The sequence below is a fragment of the Aotus nancymaae genome, unplaced genomic scaffold, assembly GCF_030222135.1.
Source record: "Aotus nancymaae isolate 86718 unplaced genomic scaffold, 86718_ANA_hifiasm-v0.15.2.pri h1tg000040l, whole genome shotgun sequence".
Lineage (NCBI taxonomy): Eukaryota > Metazoa > Chordata > Mammalia > Primates > Aotidae > Aotus > Aotus nancymaae.
Window position 1 is genome coordinate 125,363,336 of NW_026988454.1, and position 14,592 is coordinate 125,377,927.

Sequence of the window (14,592 nt, forward strand, 5' to 3'; positions counted from 1 at the left end):
AGACAGAGATGCAGAGACAGGGAGGGAGAAAGAGAAAGGGAGGCCAAGCAGGTGGGAGCAGGTTGGGGCTGGAGAGGAGGGAAAGAAGGATCGGAAATAGAAGAAGGACTCAGAGGCAAAGAGAGGAACAGATGGAGAAGCACAGGGCGGAGGAGGCCAGCGTGGAGGATTCTGTCTCCTGGGCAAACAAATCATGTCTTTACTACCATGGAGGACCAGACCAGGGGGTGGGGAAAAGCTTTGAGGTACTCAGCTCAGCTGCCCAAGTCTAGGGGGACAAGCTGGCAGGCACTGTCCCTGTCCCCTGTGCATGGCAGCAGATGCCCCAGATGTGGCCCCTGCTCTGCTCACCTCATTTGGAGAGATCTGGGCTGTCCCGTCAGTTCCCCAGGGCCGGCTCCCCTTCCTCCCCTGCCTCCTCTGTTTGAGAGCCTCTCCCTCCAAGAGCTGGTGCTGGGAAGAGCTCCATCAGTGGTTCTCAAAGTGTGTTCCACAGACAGAATGTTGGTGGCCCTGGGGCTGGACTGAGGTGTGAGGCTGGATTTTACCAGCATTGCACAATTGTGAAGCAAAGGGTGTGGCAGGGGGATGCTGCTCACTGCAGGCCTTCTCTGTGCCAAGCGCTGTATGTGTATATTAGTAAAGTGGATGCTACAGTCACACTCATACAGGGGTGAAAACTGAGGCTCAGAGAGGTACAGGAATGAGCCCAAAGTCACAGAGCTGCTGGACAACCGATTTTCCTCTCCCTCCCGGTGGCCCCTGGCTACCCTGGGACTCCCCCACCTCCGGCTTAGTCCCGAACATCAGAGTGGGCCGGGCTGGTGCCTGAAGGAGGGGGTCCCATCTAACCAGGGGAAGAGGTGATTTACGTCCCCTGGGTGGAGCCGCAGCCCAGAATCTTGCCCTCCCGGAGGGGTGTGTGCTGGGGTGGACTGACTTCACGGACCTTGACCTGGTTGCCCATTTCGCTGGGGAGCTGTACAGTCGGCTGGGATCTCTCACCCCAAGGGAGACCCCAGCCAAGGCATTCAAGGGGAGGTAGCCATGGGAGAGAGCCTGGGCAAGCTGCCAGTGAGGGTCCACCAGCCCTCCTGCCTTCCTCCTTCCCGTGACGTATCAGAGTGGCTCAGAGCTGCACTGTCCCGGGGCTCTGGGGGTCAGCCGTGTGTGAAGTGGGGTGGCTAGCCCATGAGGTTTTTTGCCCACAGAAGTGGTCTTTGGATGGAAAGTTTGAGAACCACTGGTCTGGAAGCCTCCGGGTGAGTCTGGATGCTTTTCCGATTCTAGGACTTTCACTGCAGGCACAACCCTTCCTGGTGGGCTCTCGGGGAGCAGGGGGTGGGGCAGCTCCAGGCCTGGGGACCCGGCCCCAGGAAGCAGTGCACGAGGCCACACTGCCACAAGGATTTCAGGAGACTCTGTCTTCTCAGGGACTTTGGGGCAGGTCTGCTGGATGGTAGGGGGAGGGGGTGGATGGGCAGTGGGCTGATTGAGGGAGTGTTCAGGTTTATGGCTCTGTCTTTGTCTGGCTTTCCATTCTTTCATCTTCTCCTCTCCCAGTGGAGTCCCAGGGAAGAAATGTGGCACCATCGTCCTGTCCGCTGAGGAGCTCAGCAACTGTAGGGTGAGTGGCAGAGGACTCAGGCACAGGATGAGGTCGAAGTGGGCGGTGATGGCGGTGACAGAGTGCAAGCTGGCCTCCCTGAGACCCTGGAGGGAACTGAGGATAGACAGGGCTCCTGATGCTGACCTGGCTGTCACAGAATTCTACAACATCAGAGCTAGTGGGTGTTTTCCCTTTTTATAGCTGAGCAGACTGAGGCCCAGAGAGGAGAAGGAACTCACCCACAGTCAGCAGCAGAGCCCAGCTGAGCCCGGTCCCCTGGCTCCCATGCCAGGCCTCCCTCCCTCCCCCCCATCACAGCCTCCACTCACGTGTCCTTCAGCCAAGACCGCCTTGGCATCAACACTGTGGCAGCAAAGGGACCTTTTCAGCCTTGAAGGGAGCCTGGGTGCTTGACATTTAACTGTCATTTTTCACTTTCATCTCTGGAGTCCGCTGACGCCATGCACGGAGTGGATGGAGTGTGTGTGTGCGTGCGCGTGCATGTGTTGGAAGAAGTCTGCAGTCCCAGGCAGCCCTTGGTTTGCTTCTTCTGTAGGAATGTGGGGGCGCAGGAGATGGGGACAGCTGAGCACACCAAGAAGGGGCTCAGGAGACCTCATGGTCAATCATAATGATAAAGGATCATAATGGTGATGATCAGTATTTGTCAAATAATGGGCGCTTTATGTAAGTTATCACTGCTCCTGACAATCATCCTGAGAGGTGGGTACTAAAATGTTACTCCCATTCTATGGCTGAGGAAATTGAGGCTCAGAGAGGCAACATACCCTGCTCAAGGATGATAAGCAGCAGAGTCGTGATTCTAATCCAGGTCAGCCTGATTCTAAGATCTGGGCTCAGCCCCGAAACCACCACTATCTAACCTAAGAGTGACTCTTAGGTTAAATGGGGGATACAGCGGGGAAAGTGGTGGGGCTTGGGGAGGAGAGGAGGAGGCTGGGACAGATGCAGGGACGGGCAGGGTGCAAGCGTAAACAGAGCCTGGGCTACAGCTTCCCATGGGGCTGGGAGGGGTGACCAGGAGAAACAAGATTTTCCTACCTTCCTGGGAAGTCAGTGCTATGGATCAGCTATTGATCAATATTTACCATACTAGAAATTGAAACAGAATTTTTTAAAATGTATTTATTAATTCCTTTGATAATAACAATAGTTGAACCCATTATGGGTCAACATAAATCACAGCTATTTTAAAAAACAATAACTCACAATAGTCATTTGGTGAGAAGAGTGGCCTTGTTTTACATTTTTGCAAATCTCTTTAATGTGTGACTTCATGGAAGACATCTGGATTCTCATAGCTGCTTCTGTAGTCAATCTGTTGTGAAATCTCTGTCAGATAACCTCCGGAAAACTCTTCATCTTAGCGTCATGATGAAAACAGTTTTGGCCGGGCATGGTGGCTCACGCCTGTAATCCTAGCACTTTGGGAGGCCGAGGCAGGTGGATCACGAGGTCAGGACTTCAAGACCAGCCTGGCCAAGATGGTGAAACCCCATCTCAACTAAAAATACAAAAAAAAATTAGCTGGGTATGGTGGCACATGCCTGTAATCCCAGATACTTGGGAGGTGGAGGCAGAGAATTACTTGAACCCAGGAGGCGGAGGTTGCAGTGAGCCGAGATCGAGCCACTGCACTTCAGCCTGGGTGACAGAGAGAGACTGTCTCAAAAAAAAAAAAGAAAGAAAAGAAAATAGTTTTGAGCCCTACAAATCCCCTGGGGCTCCGGGTCCATACTTTGAGAACTGCAGGTATAGAGATATAACAGTGTTAGAGAACATTAATTGAGTCATTATTTTGGTCCGTACACTGTGCTAAGTGGCTTACATGTATTGACTTATTTATCCGATGTATTATAATATATAATGTAGTATGATGTGTTATAATAGCTGATGAATTACGGTCCCCATTAATTTTCCTCACTTTTATAGATAAGGAAACTGAGGCACAGAGAGGTTAAGTGACCTGTACAGGGTCACACAGTCACTGAGTAGAAGAGATTTAACACTGGGCAATTTGGTTCTAAGAACCAAGGTCTTCCACCAGTGGGCTGTGGTGTTACAAACTCTGTTTTCAAGAGCTTCCAGTGGAAGAATAAGACACGTGAACACAGACTCGATAGGACAGGGCAGCATAGAGATGACCAGAGGAATTCATATGCAACTGCTCATTCTGGCTGCTCTGCTCATCTACATATCTCAGTGGATCTGAAGGCACTTGACGGCGGGATTGAACCCCACCCACTGTGCACGCCCAGGGCAGGACTCAGGGTGCAGGAGGTGCTCCGAGGACCTACCACGAATAGGTGACTGAATGTGTAGGAAGCACAGACCGAGTGTTCAGCACCAGGTGATGAAGAAAACCACACATGGGTTGGCTGAGGATCTGGACGCCACTGGGGTTCAGACAAGGGAGGGAAGTCAGTTGCCCCGTGGAATAGAGCTGGTGCGGTCCCCAGAGCCTCATTTTCCACCTGTAGCTTGGCGCTGATAGGGTGGCGGTGAGAATTAAAGGAGTTCATGAACATGAGTGTGGCCAACAGATGCCTAGGAAAGGGTGCATCTGAATTCCTTGAACCTAAATTCAGTGTTTCCCCAAGCTTCTAGCCCAGCTGGTGACTTCCCCCCTAGTTTATAACTAAATAAAGTCATATAAGTGAAAGTGCTTTGAAAATTCTAACAATCTAGACAATGCTGATGGCCATTACTGGTCTAGCATTCCGGCGGTTGGTAAGCAGTCCTCTTGTTTAATACCTATCAGGTGTTAAACCCTCCCTCTTCCTCCTTCTTCCCCAACCCTCCCTACTCCTTCACCCAGGGATGGCAGCAGTTTCCTTGATTTAAGCTGTTCCAGCACCAGGGGTCTATGTCGGGGGCGGACAGCGCCCTCCCTTCCTCCTGAGATTGTCAGCTCCTTTTCTTCTGGGGCATCTTTAGCTGAGTTCTGTCTCTCCCTAGAATCCTTGCGAGGAAAAGAGACTAATTCCCAGCATCTGGCTGAATTAAAATAATTACATCAGAACAGCTTTGCTTCGTCTTTCCAGCTCAGCATTCAGTGGGAGGATCAAAGGAAGAGGGTGGGGTCTGAGAACTGATTTTTCACCAGAGCAGGGCTTCCTGCTCAAATGAATACATTTTGCGAAGTAGACAAACCCTCTCTCCATCCATGGGGACAGTGTGGGCTGGTGGGAACCGGCAAAGGATTAGAGTGGACTCCAGCCTATCACCAGCATAGTGTGACAGGTTATGGAAAAGCCTGGTTCATCTGGAATTTAAATGCCAAGGAAGTTCCCACAATCAGAGTTTGATCCAAATACTATCGGATGGTACTTGATGTTGACCGTGATGAGGTTGGTCTCCCGAAGGGCCTTCTGAATCACTCAAGATTCAGTTCTGCTCAGCAGTAAAACGATTGTTCCTGCCGGGAACACTGGCCAACATTTGTTTACCAAGACTCTCTTATTTAGACTTATTTAATTCTGACCGCAGGGCTTGGGGGCTGGGGAACTGGGTAGGTGTGAGTGACCCTGTTTTACAGATGTGGAGAAATTAGTGGCCTGCCTAAGATTGCTGGGATTCTATCTCAGGCCTTGGACTCCTCATCCTCAGAGTCTTTCCCTCACCCATGGAGTCTCGGGCCCTCACGGTGCAGGGAACAGTCACCGACCTTCTATTCCTCGTGGGGCCCAGTTGCCCTCAGCAGGCAGGCTGGCTTTGAGCAGTGGAGGCTGGGGTTCACGCCTGCAATCTCAGCACTTTGAGAGGCTGAGCAAGGCATGAGAATAGCTTGAACTCAAGAGTTGAGACCAGCCTGGACATCACAGAGAGACCCCCCCACACCCCACGACCATCTCTACAAAAAAATTTTTTTTTGAGACAGAGTCTTGCTCTGTCATCCAGGCTGGAGTGCAGTGGTGAGATCTAGGCTCACTGCAGCTTCTACCTCCTGGGTTCAAACAATTCAACTGTCTCAACCTCCTGACTAGCTGGGATTACAGGCACCTGCCACCACACCCAGCTAATTTTTGTATTTTTAGTAGAGACGGGGTTTCACCATGTTGGCCAGGATGGTCTCAAACTCTTGAACTCAGGTGATCCTCCCGCCTCAGCCTCCCAAAGTGTTAGGATTATAGACATGAGCCACCGCGCCCAGCTGTACAAAAATATTTTAAAATTTAGTAGGGCAGGGTGGTACGTGTCTGTGGTCCCAGCTACTCAGGAGGCTGGGGCAAGAGAATCACTTGAGCTTGGGAGGTCAAGGCTGCAGTGAGCCATGATTGGATCACTGCACTGAAGCCTGGGGGACAGAGTGAGACCGTGTCTCAAAAAAAAAGAAAAAGAAAAAAAGAAAAAGAAAAGTAGAGGCTGTCGTCGATACAGAGGGTTAGATAACTCTTTGCCCTCCACTTCCCAGCCCCTTGTGTCCCCCTAGACCTGTCAGCCACCAGACCGCCTTGCTCTGGAGTCCAACTTCCCCGCTCAGGATAGTACGTCCTTCCCACCTCCTAGTCAGGTCCCTCCACACGACTGGCTGGCCAAGCCAGGATGGTGGTGGTGGTCATGGAGGAGGCAATGATGAAGGAGGAAGGGTGTGCCTCATCTCTCTTAAGCAAAGAGAGTTGGAACTTCACACCATGACTGGCCCTGGGGCCCTCCCCACCCCTTAGATGTCACCAGCTGGCTCATGTATTCATTCATTTCAGTTCAGAAAATGTGCTTTGACTGAGTCCCTGCTCTCTCAGAATTTTTTTTTCTTGAGATAGAGTCTCGCTTGTTGCCCAGGCTGGAGTGCAGTGGCTCAATCTCAGCTCACTGCAACCTCTGCCTCCTGGGTTCAAGCAATTCTCCTGCCTCAGCCTCCCAAATGGCTGGGACTACAGACACCCACCACCACACCCGGCTAATTTTTATATTTTTAGTAGAGACAGGGTTTCACCATTTTGGCCTGGCTGGTCTCAAACTCCTGACTTTGGAATCCACCTGCCTCAGCCTCCCAAAGTGCTGGGATTACAGGTGTCAGCCATCATGCCCAGCCTCTCGCCCAGAATTTTTAATTTAGTGTGAGAGATGGAAATGCCAGCCAGCAATCACGCTACAGCAGCAGTCCTCAGCCCTGTCAGATGCAGTGCCTCTTCTTACAACAACTCTTTTATCACACTTTTGACTATCCTGAAGGAAAATGTGTAGATACTATGTAATATGCCACTATATACAGACAGGTGGCAGAATGAGCTCTTGTAGTTACCTGGGGAAGATTAGTCCAGGCAGAGAAAACAGCCTGTGCAAAGGCCCTGGGGCAGGAGGGAGTGATGGATGATGAGTCGGAAAGATGAGACTGTAGGTAGCGATGGTGAGAGTCGGGACCAGATTGTATGGGATCTCATAGCAGGAGAACAAAGCAGCCTTGACCCCAACACAATCGAAACTTTCATTGTTCTAAAGGCAAGAGGGAAGAGCCATGGGAGGGAGGGAGAAGGAAGAGTCAAGTGAAGTGGCAGAGGTGGTGAAGGTTTTCTGAGACTTGGAAGGATGCAGGTTAATAGGCAGGAAAGATGCGTGTTGTGGCTGAGACTGATATGAGCATACTGTGTTACCAGCATTCAAGCATCACCCTTCCTTAAGGTTAGTTTGAAATTTTTTGGTCTTAGAAATAATTTATCTTGCTTTAAAAAGCCAAAACGGAACAAACGCATTTTTCCTAATGCTAAAAAAATTAACATGTTCATTATGGACAAGTTGGAAAATACAGAAAAATATAAATAGCATGGAAAAAATCACCCAGAGATCATCGCTATTGACATTTTGATGTGTTCCCTCCAAGGCTTTCTTTCTGAGTGTCCATGTACATAATTTTTCTTATAATTGATAAAGTATGGTATCCAGTTTTACAGGCTGCCTTTCCGATATCATTATACACTTTTAGAAAACATGTATTTAATGGCTGTGTGTTATTTCTCTATTGTATGGATGGGCTATAATTGATCGAAGCTGTTCTTTTATAGGAAACAATGTAAACAATACTGTAGTGAACATCCTCGTATGCAAATTGTTCTGTTTTTCTTTGGAACTTCAGTTGATGGATTTTGGTTAGTAGCCCAGAAACACAAGCTCAATGAGTGGGAGGGGAAACGGTCAGTCTGGGGTTTTCAGCCTCTGAATGACCAAATCAACAGATGCACAACTGATTGGATTGTTTGGGAAGTCGGTCATTAAGACAACAAAGAAAAGCCAGCTTGGCCTCACCGTGGTTATTAGAATCTATGCAGAAAGACAGGCCCAGTCTCTCAGACCAGCTTCTGTACCCACCATCTGTGTATGAATAACCTCCGGCCTGTGGGGTCTTCGCTGACATCAGGGGTCTCCTGCTTCTGCCATCCCATCCCATGAGCCCAGCTCCAGCCTCCTCTTCCTAAAGGCCCTCCTCACAGAATCACCCCCAGCTCCAGGTGTGTTTCCTCCAGCTGGAGTGCTGAATTTCAGAGTTGGGGCTAATGATTCCTTTTCTTTTTCATCGATGTCTTCTTTTTTTCTAACTAAAAAAGACAATATGTGAGATCTAGGAGATTTGGAAAATCCAGTGCATTTTAAGGAGAAGACAATTAAAGTGCCATGGCTCTACCATCTATCTAAAAGTGCTTCTTTTTATTTCTTATTTTTGAGACGGCCCTGTCACCCAGGCTGGAGTACAGTGGCATGGTTTCGGCTTCCTGCAACCTCCACTTCCGGGTTCAAGCGATTCTCCTGCCCTCAACCTCCTGAGTAGCTGGGATTACAGGTGTGCACCACCACGCCTGTATTTTCAGTAGAGATGGGATTTCACCAATTTTGTATTTTTAGTAGTGATGGGGTTTCACCAATTTGGCCAGGCTGGTTTTGAACTCCTGACCTCAAGTGATCTGCCCGCCTCGGTCTCCCAAAATGCTGAGATTGCAGCCATGAGCCACAGTTCCTGACCTAAATTTTTTAAATTGTTATTTTTTTTAGAGATAGAGGGGACCTCACTATGTTGTCCAGGCTGGTCTTGAACTCCTGGCCTCAAGCAATCCTCCTGCCTCAGCCTTCTGAGTAGCTGGGATTCCAGGTGTGAGCCATTGTTCCTGGCTTTAAAAGTGCTTCTTAAGGCATGTAAGTGGTAGGGCACGGTAGTTAAGAACTTGGGCTCAGGATCCAGACCAAAAGCCATTGCTTACCAGCTATGTGGCCCGGGACAAGTTACTTTTCTGTGCCTCTGCTTTATTTAAAATTGTCATATCCTGTTTATTACAGCTTCTGCATTGATCTTGATTTTTCAAATGTCACATTAAAAATTTTTTTGATCACTGAGATTTGGGGCTCCCTTTAAATTTTGCACTCCCCTCTTGTTCTGAATCTGGAAGCTGCCAGTGAGACCCAACAGCCTTTTTCTGTTCTCCCCCTACTGGGGGTTGCTTCCCAGTCCCCGGCCTTCAGCCCACCTGCTGACCTCTGGGTCTGACCTCTAACCTTCCTTCATAGCCCCCTTCAGGGCAAGGAGGGCTGAGCTGCCAGAGCAGGCCAGGCCACCCTGGAGAGCAAGGCTGTTCGCTGTAGTCTCCCCAGCGGCCCCATTAACATGTGGAGGGATGCAAATGGAGGCAGTCTTGATGTTTTAGAAGAACTTAATATGTTTTTTAAAAAGATAGGGTGAAAGACAGAAATTGCAGGAAATTATATATTGTAGGAGCTGCTTTATCTTCTCCGTGATTGATTCCAGTGATGCTTCTGGTGGGAATGGCATTTCTTTTTTTCTTAACCCTCTCTCTCTCTCTCTTTTTTTTTTTTGTTGAGATGGAGTTGCCCAGGCTGGAGTGCAGTGGCATGATCATGGCTCACTGCAACCTCCATGTCACGGGCTCAATCCTTCCACCTCAGCCTCCTGAGTAGCTGGGACTACAGGCACGTACCACCACACCTGGTTATTTTTATGTATTTTTAGTAGATAAGGGGTTTCACCATGTTGTCCAGGCTGGTCTCGAACTCCTGAGCTCAAGCAGTCCTCCCACCTCGACCTCCCAAAGTGCTGAAATTACAGGTGTGTGCCACCATGCCTGGCCAAGGGAACGGCATTTTATGTGCTCAGAGAGCACTGCTCTGAGGCTGAGGCTGTCAAACAGCTGAATCTCTGACCCTCAGCCAGAATTTGCTGCTCTGTTACCCTGCTGGCCTTGTCCATCTTACTGCCTCTTTCCCCAGCCTCTTCTTGGGTTCACAAATATATCAAGGGGTTGAACTATTCACAAGCTCCCACTTGTTCCTCTGACTGTAAACAAAAGGCAGAGACCTTCCGAAGCACAGCCCCCAGGCGGTTAGTTACACACTCTTTGTCTCAAGGACTTCCCTGTGGCATGGATACCCATTAGGGAGGAACCTTGCCTTCGCTTCAACCTAGAAATTTCTCTGAAGGTCTGTTTTATCCCCCTCGGATTCTGCAATGGTGCAACAATACAGATAATCACAATGGGCTTTTGGCGAATGTTCCTGGGTCTAGATTGTGTTAGGGAGGGCGGATAAGGCTAAGGAACAAAATCAGCCACCAACCCCAGCAATGCTTCACTTATCTGCCATCAGGGTTGCAGGGAGGAAGTGTCACACACTGGCGGATTTTTACAGTTAGCTGAATTTCAGAGCCAGTCTTCTTTTTTTTTTTTTTTTTTTTTTTAATTTTAACTAGTTTGCACAGAGGCCTTTCTTAAATGGACTTCACACTTCTCTGACTCCTCAAACTGAGGTTAGAACGTAATTAAACTTATCTTGATGATTTGAGGTCATCATTTGGAATCTCAGTTAATAATCTTTGGAGCCAGACTGTCTTGTTCTCATCTCAGCTCCTCTTACTAGCTGTGTGACTTCAGGCAAGGGTGTCAACCTCTCTGTGCTTTGGTTTCCTCATCTTTAAAATGGAATAATAGCCAGGTGTGGTGGCTCACGTCTGTAATTCCAGCACTTTGGGAGGCTGAGGTGGGCAGATTGCTTGAGCTCAGGTGTTCAAGACCAGCCTGGGCAACAAAATTTAAAAATTAAAAACCTAGCTGTCATGGGTTTAAAATTTTTTTTAATTAAAAAAAATTAAAAACCTAGCTGGGCATGGGGCATGGTGGCACACACCTGTGGTCTCAGCTTTTCAGTAGGCTGAGGTGGGAAGATCGCTTGAGTCCAGGAGGTTGAGGCTGCAGTGAGTGGAAATCGCACCACTGCACTCCAACCTGGGTGACAGAGAGAGAGAGAAAAAAAAACCCTGTATCAAAAACAAAAAAGGAATCATAACAGTGCCTCCCTAATAGGGTTGTTGAAAAGATTCAATAAATTAACACATATGACATTATATCTACCTACTACAGCAGTTACAAGGTAGAACCATATATATTTTTTTTGCTTTTAGTGTAAGTTTATGGGTATATGCACAGGTTTGTTACATAGGTTAACTTGTGTTAGGGAGGTTCGTTGTACAGATTATTTCATCACCCAGGTATTAAGCCTAGAACCCATTAGTTATTTTTCCTGATCCTCTCCCTCCTCCCACCCTCCACCCCCTACCCTCCGATAGACCCCAGTATGTGTTTCCCTCTATATGTCCTTGTGGGTAGAACCATATTATATTGTCATTTTCATAGGCAAACAACAGCTGATTAATGGCAATTTCATATGATTCACCCCAGTGCAGGTGGCACTCTGCAAGGGTTACCTCCTGCTCTGTGTGAGGCACTGTGGACCTGGATGTAACATAGGCCATCTCCTTTTGCCTTCTCCACAGGCTCACAAGGGGGCGCTATCTTCTACGTTACCCAGCCTCAGAGAGGTTAAGTTACCCACCTGGGGCCACTCAGCAGGGAGGTGGCAGAGCTAGGATTCCAACCAAGTCATGCTTGGCTCCTTTGTGCCCTTTGTTTTTTCTCTCTGTGTTTTGTTTTCGGTTTTTGTTTATATTATTATTATTTTTAAAGACAGAGTCTCGCTTTTGCCACCTAGGCTGGAGTGCAGTGGCGCAATCTCGGCTCACTGCAACCTCTGCCTTCCAGGTTCTAGCATTTCTCCTGCCTCAGCCTCCTGAGTAGCTGGGATTACAGGCATGAGCCACCATGTCCGGCTAATTTTGTATTTTTAGAAGAGATGGGGTTTTGTCGTGTTGGTCAGGTTGGTTTTGAACCCCTGAACTCAGGTGATCCACCCACCTCGACCTCCCAAAGTGCTGGGATTACAGGTGTGAGCCCCATGCCCGGCCCTTTGTGCTGTTTATTGCTGTCGGGTGCTGGGTTGAGGCAGCAGCCCTCCCAGGGGAGCACTGAATGTCCCTGGAACTTATGACCTGTCAAGTTCTTTTATTTTTTTTTCTAATATTTCTCCCCATTCCTGATCTCACAGGGCCCAAGGGGTTACTGGGAAGCAAAGCTAAGAGCTGTTGCCTCTGGACTTCGTGGCCTCTGTTTTGGTTGTTTCAAGTGTGTGCGTTTTATAGTCAATCAGTGCAGGCTGAGCAGGTCCTGGGTGGCTTGCCTGTGTTAATTCAGATGAGAGTGTCACTCGGGCGACCTCCAGATTCGGGCGAAGTCATGATGATGACAACCAAACCCTGGCTGGGGCTGGGAAGGCTGGGGGGGGGTCTTGGCTTTCCACACTGTCCCCTGAGTGCCAGCGCTCCCCACAAGAGATGGCTATTTCAGTGTTCCCCATGTGGCATTGACTGCTCAGCTTAAAAGGACTGTGGTGGTCATCCCATTCAGCGCTCCGCAGACAAGGAAGCTGAGGCTCCGAGAGCTCCAGGGACCTGCTCGAGGCTATGCAGAGCCAGGACTGGAGCCGTGAGTTCTGAGTTCCCTGCTGGGGCCATCCCTGCTGCTCTCCTGGGCAGAGTCTGGGCCTCTCTTGGTGGTTTTCTGATGCCACTGTGGGTCACCTCTGTGGGAAGGAGACAGGGCCGGCTTCCCCGGTATGTGGTCTGTGTAGTCACACAGGGACCTGTGCTTGGTTTAATGCTCTGCCGTCACTATCTTGAATCTCCTGATTGTTTTTGAACAGAGGGCCCCACGTTTTCCCTTTGCACTGGGCCTCCCCAATGTATAGAGCCAGATGGTAGCCCATCAAGTCCTGGGCCACGTCCCTTTCCCAGGCCATGGATGGGAGTCCCTAGGGGGCATTTAAAGTGCTCCTTCTGGCCGGGTGCAGTGGCTCACGCCTGTAATCCCAGCACTTTGGGAGGTTGAGGTCGGTGGATCACCTGAGGTCAGGAGTTCAAGACCAGCCTGACCAAAGGGTGAAACCTTGTCTCTACTAAAAATACAAAAATTGGCCGGGCGCGGTGGCTCACGCCTATAATCCCAGCACTTTGGGAGGCCGAGGTGGGTGGATCACGAGGTCAAGAGATCGAGACCATCCTGGTCAACAAGGTGAAACCCCATCTCTACTAAAAGTACAAAAATTAGCTGGGCATGGTGGCATGCACCTATAGTCCCAGCTACTCGGGAGGCTGAGGCAGGAGAATTGCTTGAACCCAGGAGGCGGAGGTTGCAGTGAGCCAAGATCGCGCCATTGCACTCCAGTCTGGGTAACAACAGCAAAAAACTCCCTCTCAAAAAAAAAAAAAAAAAATACAAAAATTAGCTGGGCGTGGTGGTGGGCACCTGTATTCCCAGGAGGCTAGGGCAGGAAAATTGCTCAAACCTGGGAGGCAGAGGTTGCAGTGAGCCAAGATCAAGCCATTGCACTCCAACCTGGGCAACAAGAGCGAAACTCCGTCTCAAAAACAAAAAAGCCATTATTACCTGGGCACCTCCTTATGCAGGTCATTCTGTTTCTAGCACTGCCCATCCTTAGAGCCTCTTCCCTATCCCAGGGTAACCAGAATGCAGCCCCTCCCTGCCCATGCAGGCCCAGAGTCTGAACAAATCAGCCGATTCTAAAGAAAACAGGGAAGTGGAGAAATGTAATTTGCTCTCTCTCAGCGGGGCAGAGTGGTATACTGGAAGAGGCATGACTTTGAAATTAGTTTATTTATGTGTGAATTTCTGCTCTGCCAGTTACCAGCTGGTGATCTCAGGCAGGTCACCTAACTTCTCTGACCTCCAGCTTCCTCGTTTGTAAAAAGTAACAAAGGATTATTTTGAGGACTAAATATGATAAGGGGTGTAAAGTGCTGAGCTCAGTGACTGTCCCGCTCAGATGGCATCCAATAAATGTTGAATGAATGAGCGAGTGAATGAATGAAGGGAGGCTGTGTTTGTTGTCATCAGATGTCCCCAAGGGAAGGCATGTGGGGTGTTGGATGTGGGTGTGGGACAGGGACAGAGGTCACACACACTGTGGCTGGGTGGGGAAACAGGTGTTCACATATGATAATAGCTCACATGCACACAGCGCTCTACGCCTGTTAACTCACTTTATCCTCACAAGCCTGTGAGGTTGGCACTGCCATTACCCCCATTTCACAGGTAGGAAAACTGAGCACACGGAGGGTGAATCACTTGTCCTAGGTCATGCAGCTAAGGAGGGATGGGACTGAAGCAGGCAGCCTGATTCCAGCAGCCATATTCCTAACCATTATACCACCGTAGCCACCGCTCAGCCTTTTCACTGAGTCCTTTGGCCTCTTGGGATTTCTGTCGTCTTCTCTGCCACCGTTTGGTCCTCAGTGGGCTGTGGGTGACTCATCTCAAGACACTAAGAGGAAGTAGGCTGTGTGAGGGAGCGGAGTGACCCCAAAAGCAGGGCAAGTCCTGGGGTCTGGACAACAGAGCCCTGAGCTCAGCCGCTTTGAAGCTGATTTGTCCGGATGCAGAGCTTTCAAGCTGCAGAGGCCACACGGGAGGGGTGAAGAGGATGATGGGGACATCTCTGCCCAGTGCCGCGTTGGCCCCAGCAGGCTGAGGGGCTGAGGGGTCCAGAGATCCTCACCAGGGCCTAGACACCTTCTCTGTACTCACTGTGTGTTGGGTCAGCTGGGGCAGGGAGCA

General features: G+C 49.5%; 1 protein-coding gene across 5 annotated transcripts in view; it reads left to right on the forward strand.

Annotated features, from left to right (window-relative positions):
• Nucleotides 1–14,592, forward strand: part of LOC105725320 (copine-5) — a 151,525-nt gene that overhangs the window by 46,229 nt on the left and 90,704 nt on the right. For 3 of the 5 annotated variants that reach the window (XM_012464301.3, XM_064361098.1, XM_064361096.1), the window contains exons 8-9: nt 1,212–1,262; nt 1,564–1,627. In XM_012464301.3, the coding sequence (XP_012319724.2) occupies nt 1,212–1,262; nt 1,564–1,627 (115 nt within the window). The remainder of the gene's footprint in view (nt 1–1,211; nt 1,263–1,563; nt 1,628–14,592) is intronic. The other 2 variants (XM_012464302.3, XM_012464303.3) reach the window with 2 other exon arrangements.